Genomic DNA, 22,813 nt, shown 5'->3' on the forward strand with positions numbered 1-22,813 from the left:
TAATAATAATGTTTTATTTTATATCTATACTTAATTCTTTTTTTTTTTTTTATTATTCTTTTTTCCCAGTCCAGGGTTAACACAAAGACCTCCAATCAGCCCTAATGTTTTGTTCCCAGAACGTGCTGAATGCGCGCTTTTCCACCAATCACAGAGCGAGAAGAAAACTCGAATTTTTCCCTCGGCCAATCGAATCACCTTTTCCGGAACCCTTTCAGCCAATGGCGTGTCTCGGCGCATTGTGCCGTTAGTGGGCGGAGCCTGAACGCTGTGCTGCGGGGAAAGAGGCGCAAAAGCGATACGTCAAAATGGGAGAAGTGATGAGACAAGTTCACAAGTGAGTGTGATTAAAGTCGTATTTCCGACATGGCAGCACGAGTCTGGTCTGTTTGTCCTCCGAGCTGCTGTTGAAGACGTGTCTGTAGCCGCAGTGCTGATGTGTGTGTCGTGTATTCGTGTGTGTGTGTGTGGCAGCAGCTGCTAGCTAGCGTTAGCCTGGAGGAAGTGTGTTTGCTAATTAGCCAGCTAGCTTTGGGCCGAATCCCAATTTTCCATGATTTGTTTTAACATTGGGATGAAATGAGAGTGAAGGACCCTGTGTAGGGTGCCTATCCACCACATACAGGGGCATTAGGACGGACTCAGCCTCCTGCGCTTTGCTCTAATTCACCTGTCCAGATGAAATCACTCAAGCGAGGCATCTTTCAGAGAAGTTATGTAGATTTATGGATTGTGCTGCTAGTTTGTAGGATGGTGTATTTTGTTTTTAATAATCTCTGACAAGTCAACGTGTCTGTGTGCCGCAGTGACGTCACACGGCGGCATGAATATCTCTAACATAACAGATATGTAGCTATATAGGGTTTAGTGTCAGGTCCTACAATATAAAGGTCCATCTGTGGTCAACCCCATTGAGTAATATTACAAGAGAGGGAGTGCTGTTGTACTGAATATCAGCATGGCTGTGATGCCCACGTAGGCTTGATGGCGTAGGTATCACAGGCGCAACGATGACGTACAGCCGTGCTGATATTCAGTACGACCTTGTGTGTGATGTTGCTTTCACCTGTATGTGACACCATTTCTACAAACCTCATTTATTAATAACTGACCGTCGCCAGCTCTGCCAGTCACAGTTAGTTAGTCAGTTAGTTTCGCCAGTCACACTAGCTGGCGCCCGACAGTTAGGGTAATTAACGGTGTTGAAGGTAGTTTTAAGTTCTTACTCTTACCATGTGGGCCAAAAGGTAAGAAGAATAAACGATCAAAGTGTTGGACAGTCCTGAGAAACTTACAAGCGTTACATTATATTTCCACTTATTTTGCTTTAGAATATGGGCTAACGTTCGTGTTTCAGCGTTGAATCCCAAATAGTGTTAAATTCCTTGTACAAAGTAGTGCCCTTGTTCATGGGTTAGGGAGGAACTTTTCCTTGTGTTAGAATATTTGTAGCTCGTGTTAGCAGAACAACGCGGATGGTTCAGCCTTACTGAAGAGATTTAAGATGACGTTATCAGATGTGCATTTTTTGTATGTAGGTTTTGGCAGGCAAGTGCTTTCACCTATGTTGCGCTTGACAGTGTCATTTGTGATTGTTAGTAGAGATTAGTAAAAGTCAATTAGTTTATCGCAGTTCATTTGTGTGCCAATACATGTATCGCTAAACTGACTCTAAAGTATTTTTAATTTTTTTTTTTATTTATATACATACTCCCTGGTCATTTCCATCCCTAATGGTTAGAAGACTTTTGATGCAGTGATTCATATAGTAAAACATCACAGGGCTGTTATGCTCTATATCACCATTCGTGGATTATCTCAATCATTCGATCAGATTACTTGGTCAGAACTAAATGCTAGTTCAAACATAAAAGTAGTGGAGATGCTGGTGCAGACATTAGACTAAGTTAGAAGCGTGGCAGAGAAGTGACCAGTCGTGTAAACAATTCATAACATGTGGTGTAAGTATGATCCGTGTTGTGGACAACAACCAAGCCTGCTCTCTGTGAGGAAATATTGGCAAATTATTTGAAGGTATAATTTCATTATGCACCATTTTATGTTGAATATCTGCATTGTATTGTTAAACGAAATTGGATAAACTAATAATTAAAAATAATATGGACTAATGTCATTTTAAAGCATGCAAAAGTTGCTTTTTTGTGTGTGTTTTCCAACAGGTCTTGTGTGCACTCATCTAGCCAAGCTGCTTAAGCATGTCCACAGATGACAGCATCTCGGAGGATGTGTCTAGCTCCGTGGCACTGAGCCACGACCACACGAGTCCTAATGGAGGGAAGGAGAGCGAGGCCTCTGTGGTCTCGTCCGCAGACACAGTGTCGGGTCTGGCTCTTCCCGAGGAGCCGGCTGTGATAACTCGACCCTCCAGCACACCAGCATGCACCATTTCCAGCAAAATAAGGTATGTATGTATTTTTTTTGTTTGTTTATTTGTTTAGCGTTTTAGCGAAATTTATTATTATTATTTTTTTTTAAGTTAACAAATTATTGTTTGGTATTTAGTTTCATTTTGGATCTTGATTTGGAATTTTGTTTAGTGTTAAAGCTTTGGGAATTTTTGAGTTTGTGAGTTTGTTTTGTGTTTGATCCTTTTTTTGTAAGTTTTTGGGATTTGTAGGGCATTGTTTGGTGCTTTTAGATTTTGTTTTGCTTTGGCACTGTTTTAAATTTAGGATTTATTTAATTTGTAGAAATTTATTTAGCGTTTTAGAGTCTTATATCATTGTCATCTGTCGTCAACACGGTTTAACTCAATCAGTAGCTCCTTTTAAATCGTTTATGAGAATGTGGCCAAACCTTTACTAAACCTTTTTTGGGTGATGTGCACTAGATATTTTATGGTGTTTTTAGATTTTGTTTTGCTTTTTCAGATATAGTTTTGTGTTTTTTTTTTTTTGTTTTTTTTTTAGAGGGTTAATGATTTTGTTTTGTGTTTGGCCTTTTGGTACTTGTTCAGCATTTTTTTTTGTTTTTTTTTCACTTGTTTATTTTCTTTTTCTTTTGTGGTTGCACATTTTGTTTTATATTTTGTTGTGGTTATTTTATCTTGCGTTATCAGAATCTTTTTATGTTGAGGCCAGTTTTCTTTGTAAGATAATTTAGTTTATATTTGGCTTTGTGTTATTGAACTTTAGCTTCTGTTTGGATTTTATATTTTATAGTACATAATGGTTTTGTATGGTAATTCACTGTGTGTGAATTGTGGTCATTTTTGTAATGCTACCTCTCTTCCCTTTCTGACGCGACAGGAGTTTGTGTCTCAGTGGCGCTGAGGAGGCGTTCAGCTCAGGGAGAAACCTGCCCTTCATCAACCCAAGTTCTTTAGAAACGCTCCGAGCGTTGTTGCACGAGATCCAGACCAGCGAGACGGACCCTGAGATCTGGAAGAACTGTGAGGTGACTAAAGACATTAGCGTTAGCTTTGCTGTTTTTGCCTGTTTGGTCGCGGTGAGTTACTCAGGTTTCTGGGTCAATGTTTAGAGCTTCCCCAATGACTCCTGATGAGCACACACACACACAGCTTATCTTCTCCCACAGGAGGCTGAGACATGGTACTAAAATACTGCTGAAAATGGCATTAAAAAAGGCACACATGATGTAAATAATTTCAGTAACTTAACAACAATAATGAAAACATAAGGTGAGAATTAGGCGTGTAAATAAATATATTTTGTACATGTGAAAACATCAAAGTTTATATGACGTGTAATGACACATTATTACTTGGTTGTTTCTCTTCAAACAGGGCAGATGGCTACACCTCTTTCAGCTGGTGGAGAAGCAATACCAAGAACAAATTCTAGCTCAGCAAGACCAGTATCAGTGCCAAATACAGGTCAGTTGTAGGACCTTGAATCATTACTAACAGTTTGAAGCATATGCTTTAAAAATTTTTTTTCTTTATTATATATTTGTTTGCAAGTCAATCTTTTCTTGAATGAAGCCTTTGTCATGTTTGGAATTATTCAGCGCTTTTATCCTGCTCCTGATCACAGTGGATCTGGAGCCAGTCCCAGGAACACTATGTATAAGGCAGGGTGTCTCACTCACTCACTCACTCTTTCATACGTGCACACACACACACATATATTTGCACTCCATGTTCACATCTAATGATCTAATAGTGTAGCCAGGCCATCTATTGGCATTTTTCTGTAGGGTTAAAGGGAGCCCAGGAACCTGGAAGAAAAACAGAAATCTTTTTCAAAACTTAGAAACGAACTATGAACCACTCACAAAAAATGTGCATATAGAACATACACAGGTAGTTTTGGAAATTCTCAACACAACAGAGTTTGCAGTTCAATACAGTGGAAAACAACTCCAAAATAGAAAAAAAAACTGAGTGAAAAAACGAAGACAAAATTTTGATTCCCCTCGCCATTTTAAAGGCGAAGAGACATTTCACTATGAGATTAATTTCCTTAGCCGCGATTACGGTCTTTGACCACATAATGGCAGTGTGTGGAAAGGGGACAGATTTAGTCAAGTGGATTGGTATGCTTACCATTTATATATTCGTGTCAGAAAGGTGTGTAGGACTCACTTTGTAGGACTTAAGAACAAATCAGACTTACGAACGTGCTCTCGAAACGGAACTCGTTTGTAAGTCGGGAACTACCTGTACAGAACGGTTAGGGCTTGATACAAGCATAGAAAAATAACATAGCAAGCACGCTTTATTTAATCAGCAATGCTAGAAACTACAAGTAAGGTATAAGAAAAACATGCTGACTATTCTTACCTCGCAGCTCATTCAGGACGAGATTAAAGCATTAGTGCAGCTACAGAATCGACAAAGCAGTGCACAGCCGAGCCCATCAGGCACAGCCAAGATTCTGGCTGTCCTGGAGAATGAAACTGAGGCTTTCAGCCCATCAAAGGTCACCTCTAACCCTCAAGAGAGCTCAGACGAGGGTCAGCTGACTGTCCAGAGCAGCGGCTATGGCACCCTGTCCACCTGGGAACCTGGAACAACAACGGGGAGCCTGGAAGGAAAGGACGAGACGTGGCCCTCGCGAAATAAACAGGACAGAGGCACTTCACACTCCCTCGTGTCGAAAAAGCAGGGACAGGACAGTAAAGCAAGCAGGATCATGGCTTCAAATAATTCACCTTTCTCAACTGTGCCAGTCCTTCCTTCTGACAAGCAGAGACCAAACAGGTAGGAAGCTTTTCAGTGTGAAACATTCCTTTTCGATTTGTGAAACGTTGCATAACCAGAGCAGCCTTATCAAGACATAGTTATAACACAATAGAAAGAAATTAAGATGTAAGGGTTTCCATTGTTTTTTAACAGAAGGTTCAGAAGTTTTTTTTGTTTTGTTTTTTGTAGCCAACCACTGACCTCCTGGACCCAGAGGCAGAAACAGAGGCAAAGAAAAAGCAAAACGGCAGAAACCCGCTCACCACAGATAGAGCGGAGAGGAGAGGATGGGTCAGGCGGCTCTACTAAAGAACATATGGAACAAGCGGATGAAGTAAGCGGAAAAAAAGCCCCATTGGATTCAGTTTAGTTTGTTTCGTTTACCCCTCAAAATTTTATACAGAAAGAGAAGTCTGTCCTGGTTGTCTGTTTTGCCCACAGCTGCTATGTATATGTATTTTTCCCCTGACAAACCAAAACTGAAAGATAGAAATAGGAGGTGAACTTGTGGACCTAGTCTAGTATTTTACTAGACTTTTTCTTTACCCTCTTTTAACCCTTTTTTCCAAGCAAAATTTTTCCGTAAAAATACTTTACGGAAGGTGAAAGTTTCTTGAAAAGAATTATTACAGGTGATGAGACACGGATTCACCACTATGTCTGAGAGTAAACGGAACAGAAACATTCTTAATGACCCACCTAGAAAAAGTTCAAAAGTCATCCATTAGCTGGAAAAAAAATTATCAATGCTTACAGTTTTCTGGGATTTTCAAGGGCCAATATTGAAACATTATCAGGAAGATGATCCACCAATTAACAGTGCTCGTTACAGTGAGATGCTTATTGAAGAGCTGAAGCCTAAACTTCAGATTACTTCGATAAAACATGGAGGACTACTATATCAGGGCGTCGTAATCTTGCTTACCCTGTAGGGAATCTGCAAAAACTTAGTTTTGAGGTGTTCATCCTGCCTATAGTTCTTTCACCTGTCTGATCCCCTGAAAGCAGATGAAGAAATGAAGATGGTGGTGCATTCGTGGCTCGGTAGCAATGCCCTAACGCAATTTTTAACAAGGCAATACAAAAGCTTATTGACAGATGGACAAAGTGTATTGAAAAGCAATGAGGAGATGTTGAAAAAATATTTATTTGTCTTTTCTAAAAGTAAGCTAAAAGTTAGCCAGGGTGCGGCAAAATTTTCGACTCACCCTTGTATGCTGGTCCAGTGTTTGTCATTGTTTTAAGTTCTTATTAAATTAAGTTGCTGCTCTTTATACTTATTTATTAAGGCGGCTTGTATTGTGCTAGCTTGCGCTGTGTTGGATTTAATAACAGAAGTTGGAATTATGTCCATAAAAAACACTGGTATATCTGAAGAAATTTTAACTCGCTTGCATCATGTGGCTGAGTCACATTTTGTAGTCAGATGAAGTATACATTAATAGTGTGTCATTATAAAATCTGGGTCGGTGTGTACAAAGCTCTCACATCTGATTCCTGTTTTTTTTTTCCCTCTCCAGTTTGGACGTAGAGTCGCCCTGAAGAGAAGCGACAGCCTTGTGTCGGAAGCCTCGGGTAATTATCGTGTAGTGAATTAAGCTCTGTTTTTTGGCAGCGTGTGATCATTTTAGGAGCAGACTTTAATCTGTGAATTTATCTTATTGATCAAATTCTGTACAAAAGCAGTTTTAATAACATCATGACTGATCAAGTGGATGGAATTATTTTTATAATGTTAAATGTGTTTCTAAAAAAAAAAAAAGATCCCGATTCCACAGTGCTGCACAATTTTTTTGCATCGTTACTTGTTTTAAATGCAGTTTGCATTCATGTGTGTTTTTAAGGTCTGACCTACTGGAAGCTGGAAGAAGGCGAGCTCTACCGCCCTCTACCGGACAGCTTCGAGAACAACTCTTTCTATCTAATGCAGGATGTTAACCTGAGCCAGGTAAATATGCTCCAGCTTTTCTTGATCAGGTTCAGGAATTAAATAAAAGACTGCATGTTGTTTTCTATATCATACACAGCAGCATTTTATTCCTCATGTCATTCAGCAGTGGTTTGTCAGACAATTTAAAGTACAGTTTAACGTCTGACTTTTATAAAGTACTTGCACTGGAGACTCCTTTCATAAATGTCAACTAACTATCTTCTTACAGAAAGCTCCATTAGTGGATTACATTTTTTTTAATAAAATGTTTTCAATATGTTTGTTATTACTGTTATATTTTCATGAAACTTGTGAACAAATTCCAGCAGACAGAAAGATGTGACATGGGAAAAAGGCCTGTCTTTGTTCAAGCGTTTTCAATTGTATATTCTGTGTTGTGTGTTGTGTGTGTGCGCAGCCTCAAGAAGATGAGGCACGCATGTCTCTGTCTCTCAGAGAGATCTACCAGAACAAGCAGCAAAAGGTGGAGCCCAAAGGCCAGGAGTGGGACTCTTTAATCAACTCTGATGCTTCTTCACCTCAGGTGAGCACTGAGACGGGTTACATGCCAGGTTACAAGTCATCAGCCAATACACTCCTCTACTAATAGAAGTAACAGAAACATAGGTAGTGCGTCTACAAATCCATAAAGCGTAAATATTCACTTGTGTATTTTATACTTATGTGATTTATTAATCTAAAGGGGAACATATGCTTTCTCTGAGACAACAAGTGGCTACATTACAGCTCAAAAGATTGGGATCACTTTTGAACTTTGTGGTCGTTTATAATTTTGATTTCTTTCCACAATGTAAAACAATGCTGAAGGCGTCCAAAATACGCAACAATCTTCTTTAAACAGTCGATGTTGAGATGTATCTGCTGCTCATGATCTGTAAAGCCTTCATAACGGCCCTAATCCGAGGTGCTGTTTGTTAATTGGTGATTTCTGAGTCTGGTGACTCTAAATGAACTTCTCCTCTGCAGCAGAGGTAAGTTTTGGTCTTACTTTCCTGGGATGGTCTTCTTGAGAATCAGTTTTATCATGGTGCTTGATGGGTTTTGCAAACGCACTTGACACAATACTGTTCTTGCAAGAACTATTACAGGAATTCTGACCTCTGTGTCTTAAAATAACAACTGACTTTTGTTGTTGTTGTTAGATAATTACCTAAATCCATATGTGTTTTTTCGTAGTTTTGAAATCAGTATTGTTGTAGAATGTAGAAAATAAATCACTAAACAAAATCAAGGAAATTTGCTAGTGATCCCAAACTTTTGAGCGGTAGTATACTGTATATCTGTGCATACATGGAGGACAGCACTATTTGCCCTCTTCTGCATACATGACCTCACAAAAGCCCACGTTTGGCTAGTGTCACTATGAGACAGAGTATGCCGTCACTCCCAGTTTTTCTTTCTATGATATTCTACTTGTGGTACTCCTTAGTAGATCTAGAAGACTCACTTTCTCAAGTCTTTATAGTCAGAATTTCTAACCTTTCTAACCTGTGGTGCAGGTGCTGACTCTGGAACCCGGAGTTCACACGAGGCAGTCAGAGCGCACGTCGGGCTTCACGTCTCCCTCACGCTTCAGCAGCCCCACTTCGCCCATGTCCCACACCTCACACATGGTTCCTCCTCGAGGTTATAGTGACGACGAAGGCAGCCGCACAGCCACCATGACACTGCAGGCCACGGGCTCGTCTCCACACGGGCCACGTCCAAACAGCAGGAAGCTGGAGGCTCCGGGTTCACTGGACGACCCTGTAGTACTCTCATTGTAAGAGTCATTTCTCTTGCTTTCATCAACCAGTTCGGTTTCATTTGCATACTGAATTATTCTCCTATCTGTGCATTTACTTGTAACTCTATCTAGACGATCTAGACTCTACGCTTTTGAAACTGAAGCTTAAAATATTAATTTTGTATATTATAACTACCCAGACAAAAGTATTAGAACAGCACAGCCAAGGCATTTGATATTGTGATCGTGATCAGATAAATATGAGAACATGGTCCAGAATTTCAGCTTACATGATAAAAAATTCAATAAAATAATACAAAAAATATTTGTTGCAGAACACCCATTTTTTTAGGTGAGCATAAGTATTGAAACATATCTTAATTATATTAAGATATTAAGTAACTGTAATAATACTAACAATAAAAAAACAACTTTTTTTTTTGTAATCTGTTTTTCTGCAGTTTCCTTCAGTTGTTGTTTATTTTGGGTTCTGAGTTTTTCAGGACACAAAAGATGAAATTATGACCAGTCATCTCATATTCACATTTTAATCTCAAACCGAAGTATTCACAGCGTTTAGCAAAAACTAAATAATATGTGTTCCAACACTTTTGGAGGGAACTGAACAAATACTGAATGAATGTCTTTTTCACATGTTTAAAAAAAATAATAATTTAGCATCTACTTCATCTTGAATCCTAGGTGCATCATATAATCTATATAAAATCTGCTTTGGCCTAATCAAATGCCCTTTGTTGCATATGTTAATACTGTATAACACACTGCAGACAGATCATGCTAATCTCAAAGAGGAAAAAAAGCTTAGGCATATCAAACCTATTTTTATTTCTCTATGTTTGTAATCTGTGAAGAGTCAGCAACAAACCAAAAACTTAATAATATGAAAGTTGTATAGGATTGTTACCTCCTTCACTAACTATTTTTTGGCTTTGTTTCAGGCTGAGACAGAACCTGAGGGAGAAACACGCACGACACATAGCGGACCTTCGAGCATACTACGAATCAGAGATAAGCGCCCTGAAAGAAAAGTTAGATTTGGTCAATTTACCATTGGACATGGAGAAAAGCAACCAGATCCTGCTAGAACGGTCAGAGACCAGGCTTTTTTCCATGTCTGATGCATTTTCTATTATTTTTTTTGCATGATTATTTTTTTTTAATTTGCAAGTCTAAACATGTATCCAAGGAGTTGTTTTTGTTGTTATTACATTGCCAGTCACAATAATTCTGTCTTTGCTGGTGACTAACAGGTGCGAACACTTGGAGCGGGCGCTTACAGAGGCGAGTATGCGCATCAGAGAACTGGAGAACAAGAACCACCACCTGGAGAGACATCTGGTGAGTAGTTGTAAATTTCCTTTATAATTTACAGATTTAAGAAGATGAGACTGATGAGACACACCCCCTATACAATTATCTGGTGAATGTGTCCAGAAAGCAGTGTGTCTTGCTTTTCAGCCAAAGAATGATTGGGAATTAAGGTGTAAATGGAATCTCCTTTATAAAAATTTGTCTAATCAAATGTTGAACATATTAAATCCTAAATACCTTAATTTCCTAAACTCTAATGCAGCATTGTCCAAATCCTAAGCACCTCATTGTCCTGATCTCACATAAGGTTTTGCCCTACTGCTTTTTACCTTTTTCCTAAACCTAAAAGCAACTTTGCCTTAATTTTGAACACCATTGCCCTAATTCTAGTATAGTAGCTGTATTACTCTAATCACAGATACCGAATTTCCTTAAACCTGAATCTCCAATTCCCCTGAATTCTGAATATTGAATTGCCTTAATCCCAAATACTACATAGCCCTAATATTAAACATTACTCTGCTATGTTCATAAATTCTATATTTAAGATTAGTCTGTGAAGACTTTGTAAATCACTCTCCTTGACCTCTTTTTTATGGGAATGAGGGTAAAATTGCGGCCACATTTTAACCCAGCATGTGTCTGTTATTAGAACATTGTGAAAGACATGGCACGAGTTCTATATAACAATAATTTAAGGGAGTTAGTAGACCTTTATCAATATATGCCTATTAGGGATTGGAATCATCAGGAACCACCCAGTACGATATTATCCCGATACCTTATTGTTACGCCCCGGTCTAGGTCAGGCCGTAACAGGAATGAAAAGAGAAAAAAAGGTGGGGGAGTCCAATAGTGTGTTCGCTTAGTGTTTATTTACAAAGGTGAACAAGCAAAACCCCCAAAGGTGGCAGTAAGCTTCAGAAGCCGACAAGCCCAAAACAATAAACAAAATTCCCTCTACCTAGTCCTAGAAGTGAAACAACTAACCTGCACCAAAAGTAAAGAAAAAAAATACAAAATACTAACCGTACTCTCTTACTAAACACAAACCAAGTACAAACAAAATTATGTTGACTCCCTACTAAACAAGCAAATGGTCATACACAAAAGTTTGTCAAATGCCAATCAAATATTAAAGTGGGGAAAAACATATCCAGAAAACGTAGCACGAGTTCATACACTATTTCCCACAACAATTCTCAATAAACAGTAAGCAAAGCACGGTCTGCAGCACTGTGGTCTGAAGGGCTTATGTAGCCCTCTGGGTCTCCTTGTTACCCAATCATCAGGCAGGAGGCGGGATCAACAACGGACAGGCAGGACAGCAACCAATAGATTGCAGGAAAGGGCGGACTGAAGTGGGTGGGACCTGAAACAACAAGGGATAACTGATGAGAGAATAATTTGCTCTTACCACACAGGATTTTTTGCTTCCTGCCAGTGTGTGAATAGTTTAGAGCACACCACCTGTGGAATTTATAATTAAGTAATTATAAATTATTTCTTAATAAAAAAATAGTTGCAACATTCTACAACCTCAAAGATAAGCGTATAAACATAAATCTAAAAAATATTGGTTTCTGAGTGATGATATACGAATTGACGCACAAAAAAATCGTAATATGAAACAGTTTTCTCCCCCATCTCTAATGCTTATGTCATTTGATAAAATGGCATGCCTCTTAGGTCACAGTGCTCAAATACACATTAGACTTTGTAAAGTGTAAAAAAAAAAAAAATAAAAATAAAAAAAAAAAAAATATATATATATATATATTATTTTTTTTTGTCATCAGTGTATAAAATGCCTGATTAAAATGTTTAACTTTATTCAGGCGGAGTGGCCTGAGCGCTACGATGCTGCCAGTTCCACGGTGAAGGCCCTGCAGCAGCGTCTGGAGGAGAGCAAGCAAAGCAGCAGGGAAAAAGACAACACCGTAAACAAACTGAGGAGCCGCCTCCGGCAACTGGAGGAGGCCGTTCAGAACGCCTGCAAAGAGGTGGACGAAAAGGAGGCGTGCTTGAAGAAAGAGCACAAGATGCTGCAGGATGTGAGAGCGTATTCTTTGTCTCAGTTGCACTGATTTTAGCTCACCTAGCATTTTATATCAGTGTACATATCTTCTAATAAAACATATGCTATAAATTTGTATAAAAATTGTATTGAAAATTAACTAGGCAATATGGAGGACTTGGAGTTATGGAGTCAGGAGGTTCTCAGCAAAATCCCAAACGACTTCCTTCAGAAGGTGTCTACGTTCAAATTTAAAGATGTTCTTTCATTTTCCCAAGTAATAAAGTACATGTACAATTTGTTTTTACAAATTTGTATTAGAAGTATGAACTTTATTACCAGCAAGATGTGCCCCCGACTTCGTTCAGATGGAATTTTATTGCACGCTCGTAAGCGCGTTTTAAAAAAAAACGTACAGCGCCATCTGTTGAGTTTTGGAATTACCTAAAAGTTCGCGGAATAAAAGGGCGAGACCGCGTTTATTAAGTAGATATAAGGGTGTTTCCTATTTTAATTTCAAATTAGCAAATTTCAAATTTTCTTCCAGTGGGCTGATTTTACCTTAAGCTTAAGTGTTCTGTTCCTCATCTTACTTCCCCCCCAAATACTTTTTTTTCGCAAATATCTTCAATGTACAGAAACACCAACTTTACAGTTTTATTATATGTATAGATTTTAATGCCTAGTTACCTTTCACCCAGCCTGTATAATGACTGTCTAGCTCATAATAAGATTTGGTTTGAGGCAGTTTGAGAATTGTGTGGGCATTTAGTTTTTCTCTTTTTCAGCTGCTTCAGGAGTATGACTCATTAAGAAAAGATCATGAAGGAGTGAAGGTATTTTATATATAACTATTTTAATATTCTTACAACAGCAACAAATATGAGCTTGTTTTGCAAAGATTAATCTGTTGTGTGTGAATTTTTTTTTTTTGTTGGTGTTTTTTCAAGGACAATTTGGTGTCAACGGAAAATAAGCTCTTTGATGCTAATGAACAAATAGCTGAACTAAAGAGGTACTTACATACATATATATACACGATTTTATTATAGCTTTCATATGAAATCTAACATTTTTTTTAATAAAAAGCTTGAAAAAGGAATAAAGTGGACTTCTTTGTAAACATTAACTTTTTTTATTTATTATTTATTTGTTTTGTTTAGGGTCATTTCCAAACTGGAAGCACAAGTGAAGCAGCTGGAACATGAGAACATGGCTAAAACTCGTCAAGCTTTGCACAGCCACTTGCACCCTTCAGGAGCTGGGTTAGAGATTTACTCCATGTCTGATATTTAGTTTATTAAATTATTAAATGAAAAACAATTAGTACTTGTTGCAGTGCATTTACGAAGTAAGCCAGAGCTTTTCATTATTTTTTTTTTTTTCTTATAGCACAGCCTTAACATATAGTTTTTTCTCCTCTTTAATTTGTAATAAGCAAAAATGAAGGCAAAAAAAGCAAAAACTAAATTTTACAAAAAGTAAAAAAAAAAAAAAATGTTGATCATCTTTAAGTTTCTTGTACACTTATAATCAATGCTTTGACATAATTCGAGAGTGAATATAAAAAATTATCCGCACTCCCGTGCAGGTGTGTACATGTTACATCAGTTCATTAGTAACTGCGGTGCATGCCCCACTTATGATTTGCACGAAAGTAGAGCAGTGTGCAGTGATTTTTTTTATTATTTTTTTTACATTTATTTGTTTTTGGTGGTTCCTTGTGCCAGAACAACTCACAGAAGAGTGTAAATAGAAGCGTTTTGATACTTTAAGTAAGGTGAAAGTTTCAGGAAAATGTTTTTTGGGATTCTCAAAGGCCAGTATTAAGATATTATTAGGAAAACTTGTTTAACAATTAACAGTGGTTGTTAGGGTGAGATGCTTATTGAAGAGCTAAAGCCTGAATGACTTCTGATTAAATGCACAGAACAGTTACCCAAGGGCGCTGTAATCTCACATGACGATGCACGTCTGCACACTTCTGCCCACACTGGTGAGACTCTGCAAGGACCACATTTTTCAGGTGTTAAAGCGTTTCCCCTGTAGTCCTGATCTCGCTCCATCGGACTTTCATCGTAGCAACCCTACGAGCGGGGGCTCACTTCTGATGAGGAAGTGAAGACAGCGGTGCATTTATGGCCTGCAGCTCAGCCTAGAACATTTTTCAATGAGGAAATACTAAAGCTTGTTGACAGATGGATGAAGTGTATTAAAAATCAAGGAGATTATGTCGAATTTTTTTTCTTTTTTTTTCTTTTTAAAAGTTATTTAAAACAAATTCTACAGCCAGAGTGCGGTTAATTTTTGACTCTAATAGTTATTTTTTACTTTAATAGTTACTGTGTTAGTAATTATAGCTGTGCAATACAGACAAGATAGAACAACACATATTGTGCATAGGGATGCTTGGTACAGAGTCTTGCACTGTATTAAATGTAGTTAAAATTAGCATGCATGTTCTTACCCCTATTTCCCTGTTAAGTACTAATTGGGACAAAGATAAGTTCATTTATATTCACTTGTGTTGTGTGTATTCCTCTTCAGCTTATTCCTCCACCCTGATCTTCTACTTTCACCAAGCAAAAGGCAGCGAGATGCGGAATGCTGCACAAACACTGCTGGCGTTTCAGAGAAAGGAGGAATAGGAAGAGGGTATGGCTTTCTGATGAGATCATGATCTCACTCACCTTCCTTTCAGTTTAAATCCTCTTTTCTAGTCCCATAGCCCTCTTAGCCCATCAAACCCATAAAAATTGTATAAAACACTTTACACAGTCTACTTAACCTTTCCAAATGTTTTTCAGTTCGTCTAAACTGGGTAATTTTTTTATCATTATTATTTTTTTAATCCAATGTACTGATGGAGATGAGCTAAACATGATGTTATTTAATGATGTGCTGCTACGCTGTTTTACACATTAAAAGTCATTTAAGTGCTAAGTGTTAACGCTGACATGGCTATCAAACGTTAGAAGCACCCAAATCGCATTTTGTGACAATTTTCCAAGCCTTGCATGTGGCAACACTCTGCTGACATGACACTTCATCGCCCTTTTCTCTCGTAGCCGTCCTTCACCTCTGGAGAGAGAGCAGACACACGAGGAGCTGATAAGAAACGACGTACCACTGACCCCCATGATGAAGGCTCTGATTCAGATGGAGGACACCAAAGCCACAGAGGGACGAGCTCTGTCGAAAACCCTCTGCAGCTCTCCGAGTAAGACACACACAGACACAGACACACATATACACACACATGCTTTACAACCTTTCTGTTCTGGCTAATCAGGTTTTTCTAATCAGCAGTTCTTCCAGACCGCTAAGCCTCCATTATGTGTGCTTTTAACTACATGAGCATGTATACAAGATGGCAACTTGTTCATTCCTGTGCACTTAACCAGACAGGTTAGGTGTACATTATTTAGTTATTTATTACAGCGACCTGAGGAGTCACGGAGCTTTTTACATGTCCGATGGGCTAGCTAATAAATTTTGCAAAAATATTTAATTAGTTATCTAAACTATGGTGTGATGCCAGAATTGTGCAATGATCCAGTATTTTGTGCAATATTGTGCAAATACAGAATGTGATAAAGAGTTTCAGGCTAAAGTGCCAAGTTTGTGCTGTAGTTAATGAGGCACACTGGGGCGAAAGCTGTTTGTGAGTTTGTTTGTTTGCTGTTCATCTTCTGCTTGAGGTAAAATGTTGTAACATGTGATGTCCACACTAAAAGAGGTCTGTGACAGTCGTGCCAGCTGACCCTAGTGTCATGTTTCTCAGACAAGGTGATTACAGTTAATCTAGCTGTGATCCCTTCTTCACACCCAGGCACGACTGTCACAAAAGGTCAACAGTATCAACAGTTGTTAGCTTATCTGTGGAACAGAATGAACAGTAATTGATAGCAGCAAGAGTTTTAGTGTGTTGGGTAGCAAAAATAAAAAAGTAGCATATATTAGGGTTTCGTTGTTCATTTGAAATTGACTTTTAAGTTGTTTTGTTAAAATGAAATATTATTGTTCATGTCATTGTAATCTTCTCCAACCTTATTTATATCTTGAAAACCAGGGAGGATGCAAACTTTTGCCCTCTATTGTATAACTGGATGATGCACTTGTGTACAATTATTCTGCTCTGTGTCAGGAGACGGAGCTCCTTCCGTGACGACACTATAAATCGGGTCATGTACATTCTGTTGTCCACCTGGTTGCACTGATATGATTATCTACTTTTATTCTTTTTATTAATATTACAACTAGCTGGTGCACCTTATGTATAGTTTCTTAAGTCCCCACCTGTATATATAAAGTAATCTTGTACCTAGACACAATATATTATTAATTTGCAAAGTTTTACCTCATTAATGCATCTTAATGATCAGTTTTCAGATTCCCACCTGACTGCACTATTGTTTATCTAAACTAACAGTTTATCATATGTTTTATTATTATTATTGTATATATATTTTATATAAAACATTTTTTAAAACTTTTTTTCCCCCTTGTGGCTTGGATGCTGTACAATCGGTGAACTTGCTGCTTTGACAATTTCTTTCTCTTTCTTTCTTTTTATCTATCCATACATTCATCCATCAACCATATTAGTGGATGGTGAAAATTTTAATTTTATCAAAAAATCATTTTATTATCCTGTGTTGTGTGTGTTTGTGTGGCGCAGGGTTAGGAAGCAAGAGACCCTCGGTTGCATTTGTGGACAGTGTAAGAGAATCTTTCCAGGAAAGAGGTGAAGCTGTGCTTCAACCTCAGAGAAGTCTTTCTCCAGAAGGCCATCGCTCTTCTTCTCTTCCCCCCAGAGCACAAAGAGCGGGTCCTCCTTCCACACCGAGTGAGTTTATCCATGTCACACTGCTGCAGAATCTATAAAGAGAATGTTATGTTTAGTAGTTAATGGTTATTAATCAAACAAAATCTGATTAAAGACCAGTTTATATTTTAATCCTCATCAGTTCATTTAAGTTCATAAAAGGTTCTGCATGAATTAAGCACTGTTTCGTAGCTCACGTGCTGTTGTAGAGTCAAGCAACCAAGAACCGCTCCAGGACAGTTTGGTGCACTCTAGCAAAAGTTCAGGATTGTGGAGAAAGTGTGTGTTACAGTTAGACTTGATACAGATTCAGTCACAGGATTAAAAAGATTTATTTTTTCAGCACATGCATTCAGTGAATGAATAAATACAATTTTATTTGTTTACCTCAGTGCTACACAATTAATCGGATATATTTCTTAATCATGATATGGACAACAATATTTGTGGAATTGTTTATTTCTTTACATACTTTTGAGGTAATGAATAGATATTGGTATAGAACCTCTTAATAAGACCATTTGTTCCATTATGTGGTGTTAGCTTAAATACTTTCAAATAAAAGTTGATACATTACATAAGTAAATATATTAAAATAAAATGTTCAGTATGTTCAAATCAAACTATGCAGCTTTTTCCACCTAGTAATAAAAAAAATAAAATGTACAATAACTGTACCTCACAAGGTGGAATAATATATGACAATTACTAAAAAGAAAAATACATTTCTCTTTTCTTTTTTTCTTTTTCCCCGATTTTCTCCCCAATCTAGTCGTGTAGCCAATTCCTCCTTGTCACTAGAAGGCTCCCACATTAAAGCTACTACTACCACTCAGTCGGAGGGCGAAAGCTATCCCGTGTTTCCTTTGAACCACGTGACGCGAGCCGACCGCATCTTTTCGAACTGCTCGCTCACACCGTTAGGGGCGGAGTAACACTTGGAGGAAAGCGCTAGCCATTCCTTCCGCGTGCGCGAGCTCACAGACGCCCCTGATTGGCTGTAGAGCTGTGATTAATGTGGGAGCGCAAGTACCTCTCATCCCTCCCCCCTGAGAGAGCTCGGCCAATCAGCTCTCTCTGTGCCTCCGGCTGTGAGAGGAAAACAGCATCACCCGGGGTTCGAACGCGCGCTCCCCGGATGATAGGGCCCCCAAATACATTTATCTTGAGAAGGAATCACCGTTGTCTGTTAATGTTTCTGCTAACATAATCCTAAATAAATAATATAAAATAAATGCTCCTCTAATTGCGTTGCTTCAAAGTCTCTGTAAAAGAGCAACAAGATTGGGAAGGGTATTGTCTTACATGAGGTCACAATACGGAATAAATTTATTTGGCTTTGTTTAAAACCTAGGCATATACAAAAATGGAAAACGGATTAAAGCAGAAATTTACTTTTTGTTGTTGCACACACACTTTTATACATCTAAAATGTATAAAAAGTTAATTTTGTGTGATGGATCCGCTTTAAATTACACAATGAAATGTTGGCTTGAGGATGTCATGGGAAGATGACCGTTAATTTTATTTCCTCCTTTGGTGATTTCCTTTAAATCAATTTAGCGAAGAGAGAAACTCTACTTTATCCGCTTTCTGCAAAGTCCAGTCCCAAGAGATGCCCGACAGAGAATGTATCCACTGTGTTCGGTCGTCCTGTTCATTACCAACAGCACCTGCATAACCGGTACAAATTTTATGTTTTATATTTTTTTTACTTTACACCCTTTTAAAACTGAAGCAAAATGATCTTCACAGATTTCCAGATTTCCTTTTTTGTTTAAACAGAAGTTGGTCTTTCTGTGGTTTCAGGTTTGATTTTCACTTTGATCAAACGGGTTCCAACTCATCGCTGCCGTCACGGCGCAACTCCAGAACGAGACTGCAGTTCATGTCAGAAGGTAGCGCTGTTTCGTCAAGCACTTCTAAACATTAAATGTACATATATAAAATATTTATAAAGCAACATGCACGCTAATGTAGAGCAACACTAAGAACATTATAACAGTAATATCAAAAGAGATTGACTTTAAATTCTAGTTCCTCTTGACGCTGATGGAATTGTCGAAACTGTTGTCTTCCAGAATTTTTGTTTAAAGTTTTTTTTAAAAAGAGGAAGGTAGAGCAGAAGTCGCTTCTTTTTCCCATTTTGTGCTTAATATTATTGTTGAGGGTTTTACAATCGTACTACAATGCTGTTAAAGCTGTTGAATTTTCTATAACAGAAACTCTGATAATAGTGCCAGTCGCCACAAAAAAAGACATCGGGTGTATATTAATGCACTCTCTCTAATAATAATAATAATATATATACAATTTAGGGAGTATTAATTTATTGCATTGTTATAACACTATTACATCCTGCATCCCCTTTTCTTTTTAAGCAACCCAATCCATATTCATTCCATGTAAGAACTGTGATATTAGATGTGATGGGTTTTAGGCAATTATTAACAGGGATTTAACCACTCTCTCACAGTTATACCTCAGACCAGTTCAGCGTCGGCACAGCGTATAGGGAGCAGCGAATCTGAGGAGCAAGAGGTTACAGACTTAGACCTGCTGGTCCATGACCACGAGGACGAACCCATCCTCCCTCGGGTTCAGTCTCTAGCCGACGCCGAGAAGCTGTTCGACGAGCTCACGCAGGAGAAACAGCAGGTTAGTCTGGAATTCATACTTCCCTATTTCAGGCTTCAAGTGCGCCGTGCGCTTAGAAAAGCACCTCTCTATCTCCTCTCTCTCTTCGTGTATACAAGTGGGTAATAATGTTTTCAAAACTGTCTGCGGATTTATGGCTTAGGACATAGCAACCAACACAGCAAATGGCAACTAATTCAAAACAACACCGTGGCCTTTGCCGCTTATTAGCTCTTGATTGGATCAGTCAGGTTTTAATCAAGACAATACACCAATACAGCCAGCTGGTTATAAACGCGGCCTCTCATTTAAGTAAAAAAAAAAAAAAAATGGCAGCAAAACCAGACTGAGTTTTTTTGCATATCTGATAAAAAGAAGTGTCCTAAAGTGCTTTATATTTTTAGGAGAACGCCTCTAATAGTTGTAAGTAAAACATATACTGTACACACTGGCTGGTGTGAAGGAGCAGCTAAGACAGTTTTTTTTTTTCAAGCCCAAACTGTAGATTTAAACAACCAGTGACAGTGACAGCCATGTTAAGTGATTATACTTGGCGAAGGACCCCCTGGACTTCCTGGAAAATTATATATATGTATAGTAGTTTCATGCCTATGTACAGATGGCTCTAATGCACAACTATAATTGATGCATAGGAGTATTTTTTAGAATTCTATACTGTAATTTGAGGTCACTGTGTGCCCGAAAAAATAATATGACACATTAAAAAAAAGGTTTTATGTCTATATGATAATATTTAAAACAAGTCCTTCAGAGTTGTCAGAGATTCAGTTAGTAAAGCCATTGTTTTTGTTCCGTTAAACTTCCCCTTACCGTCTGGTAAGTGGCACAGTGTTCCAGCTCCCTGCGACTGCATAGACTCAGACTGAGCTACACCACATGGCCCACAAAAGGACATCAGCACGTCTCACCCGCTGGCTCTCCGCCTTAAGCTCCATGGCTTCAGTCCATCTCAGCACATCATCCATGTACACATCTCCTGCATGACATGCCAGTTCTGTCCTAGTATATCGTCTCTAATTTTAGCCCTGAGTCGTTCCCTCCTGCGTACTGAAACCCAAGAGGTGCTAATTCAAAGATATGTTGTTCCAGCTGTCCCTCATCACCAGCCACTTCATTCATTTTCTCAACGGTATGATGCGCCAACGTCAAAATATTTATTGTATTTCTTTCCCACAGATCGAGGCAGCACTCAATCGCATTCCCGGGGCTGGAGCCAGGGTCACCTTGCAGACCAAGCTGGATCAGGTATGCTTGCAGCGCTGAACAACGGAATAAAACTGAATGAGATGGTTCAAAAATATGCTACAAGTAAAATATGTAAGGATATAAATGTGTAAGGAAAATAATCAAATACATAATGGTTTGATGCAGTCATGTATCAAGTAGTTAGTGTTGGTTATTTTCTTACAACACCATGCTTTGTCCCTCTTGTATAATAATTTACAATATTTTTTATTAATTAAAGAATGCTACAAAGTTTTACAAAAATAGCTAAAGAAGCCTTTTTTGACGTAAATAAGACGAAAAAAAAATGCAGCTTGTCATGTTATAGAGGAACAGGAAAGCACAATGTTGCACAAAAGCTTACTTACAATTACAAAGCACTGACACTGAAGACTTCTTCCATTCATGTTCCCTAAACATAATCACCTTATAGAATGCTGCTTTATATCAACCATTATATCTCCTTTGTTAATGAGTTATTGCTGGGTTTATCTATGGAAATTAACCAACACCTGACCAATCAGTGTCAAGAATTTTATAGGGCCACAGAATTATTACTTTCCCGTCAGATGATGTAAATGTTTGCACTCATCCGTTTACTTTGCCTTTTGTTATATTTACCATGTAGACGTTTTAATAAGCTGTTTTTTCTTTAGGCGTCGTTAGAGAACCGTTTGGAAAAAGTGAACCGTGATCTGGGATCCATCCGCATGACTCTGAAACGATTCCACGTCCTTCGCTCCTCTGCCAACATGTAAAGAAGTAGTGGCTTTCCTCTTCTAAGAATTGTAAAAGGTTTTTGACTGGGACACAGGACACTTCCAATGTACAAAGTTCAACGTTCACCGTTTGTACTTTTGTCATAGTAGGATATTTTTTATGTTTATATGATTAGTTTTAATATGCAGTACAGAAACTGATTTTTAAAGTATATTTTAATACATGGATTTGTAAAAAAAAAAAAAAAATTACTTTTTTACATCATGGAAGTGTGTTGTATGCTTGACTCATTCAGGGTTATATGTATTTTTTTTCTTCATTTTTGCTGCTGAAACAATGAATGGCAAAAAATGTTTAGAAGAACAGGACATTTACAGTGTTCCTTTTTTATTTTTTGATTCCATCAGTTCAATCATTTGTTTTTTTTTAAATTCCAGTTGTACTTGAATTTTATTTATTAATTTTTATCCAACAGGTTTTATATTTTTATTTTTTTCACATGAGCCATTTTTTATTCCCATTTTTTATTACTGTGTCACCTGTGAATATTTTATAATGCATCAGATAGCTTTTAGTTACCTTTACATGTCATTACAAGATGGATCGACCAACATTTTCACACACACATCTGTGGTTTTATATTGATACATCTCTTTTAGACATTCCACACATTACTTTTATTACCTCTTTCTAAACAACATCGATAGTTTATGCACTCTTGTACAAGGCAGAGCTTTGCCACTTTAAGGTCTTTGTGCCAATTTAAACAGAATGCCTTTATAATGCATGGAAAATTAAAGATTTACAATAATTCAGTTTAGTTCTCATGAATTAGGCTGTTTCGTTCCCTGTAGATCGCTAGATCGCTATTTACTCTTGCACCAAGCACCTCAATAAATATATTTTAAAATGCAAAACTTGACTGTTTCAGAAATCCCGTTGTTACACTTCTGTGTTAGAATGTTGCCGATTGAGCCATTGTTTACGTCCTTGAGCGTTATCCTTAATACTCCTCTACTCAGCTCTGTTAATGGATTGTATTGAGTTCTAAGATGCACAGCTTACCCCAAATTAATAAATGTAAATGCTTTGTGTTGGTCGTTACACTGCCAAGGTGATTTGTGAGACTCTTAGTAATGGGATTTAAAAATACTTTTATTGACCTACAAATAAAGTATTAAAATGGTCTC

At 37.9% G+C, this 22,813-nt stretch overlaps 1 protein-coding gene across 2 annotated transcripts; it reads left to right on the forward strand.

Annotated features, from left to right (window-relative positions):
* The first annotated feature begins 255 nt into the window (after window positions 1–255).
* Window positions 256–22,809, forward strand: LOC128505531 (M-phase phosphoprotein 9). Of its 2 annotated transcripts, none has more exons than XM_053476026.1 (24): window positions 256–337; window positions 2,181–2,422; window positions 3,270–3,417; window positions 3,767–3,856; window positions 4,773–5,185; window positions 5,357–5,501; window positions 6,688–6,742; window positions 7,012–7,115; window positions 7,516–7,641; window positions 8,618–8,880; window positions 9,804–9,953; window positions 10,116–10,203; window positions 12,015–12,230; window positions 12,982–13,029; window positions 13,144–13,208; window positions 13,357–13,458; window positions 14,741–14,848; window positions 15,262–15,413; window positions 16,875–17,042; window positions 18,585–18,705; window positions 18,831–18,919; window positions 19,498–19,679; window positions 20,856–20,924; window positions 21,560–22,809. In XM_053476026.1, the coding sequence occupies exons 2-24, from the start codon at window positions 2,217–2,219 to the stop codon at window positions 21,659–21,661; spliced, it is 3,210 nt and encodes a 1,069-aa protein (XP_053332001.1). In that variant the 5' UTR covers window positions 256–337; window positions 2,181–2,216; the 3' UTR covers window positions 21,662–22,809. The 2 variants fall into 2 exon arrangements, with proteins under 2 accessions (XP_053332001.1, XP_053332000.1); XM_053476025.1 differs by lacking the exon at window positions 256–337 and adding an exon at window positions 351–2,034.
* The last annotated feature ends 4 nt before the right edge of the window (window positions 22,810–22,813 follow it).

This window comes from Clarias gariepinus, chromosome 17, assembly GCF_024256425.1.
Source record: "Clarias gariepinus isolate MV-2021 ecotype Netherlands chromosome 17, CGAR_prim_01v2, whole genome shotgun sequence".
NCBI classification, from domain to species: domain Eukaryota; kingdom Metazoa; phylum Chordata; class Actinopteri; order Siluriformes; family Clariidae; genus Clarias; species Clarias gariepinus.

Bases quoted from the DNA above. Each gene is read 5' to 3' on its own strand.
- LOC128505531 (XM_053476026.1), top strand. From the start codon at position 2,217: ATGTCCACAGATGACAGCATCTCGGAGGATGTGTCTAGCTCCGTGGCA. The intron at 9,954-10,115 runs GTCAGAGACCAG...GGTGACTAACAG, and splicing joins AACCAGATCCTGCTAGAACG to GTGCGAACACTTGGAGCGGG. The intron at 15,414-16,874 runs GTAAGACACACA...TGTGTGGCGCAG, and splicing joins AACCCTCTGCAGCTCTCCGA to GGTTAGGAAGCAAGAGACCC.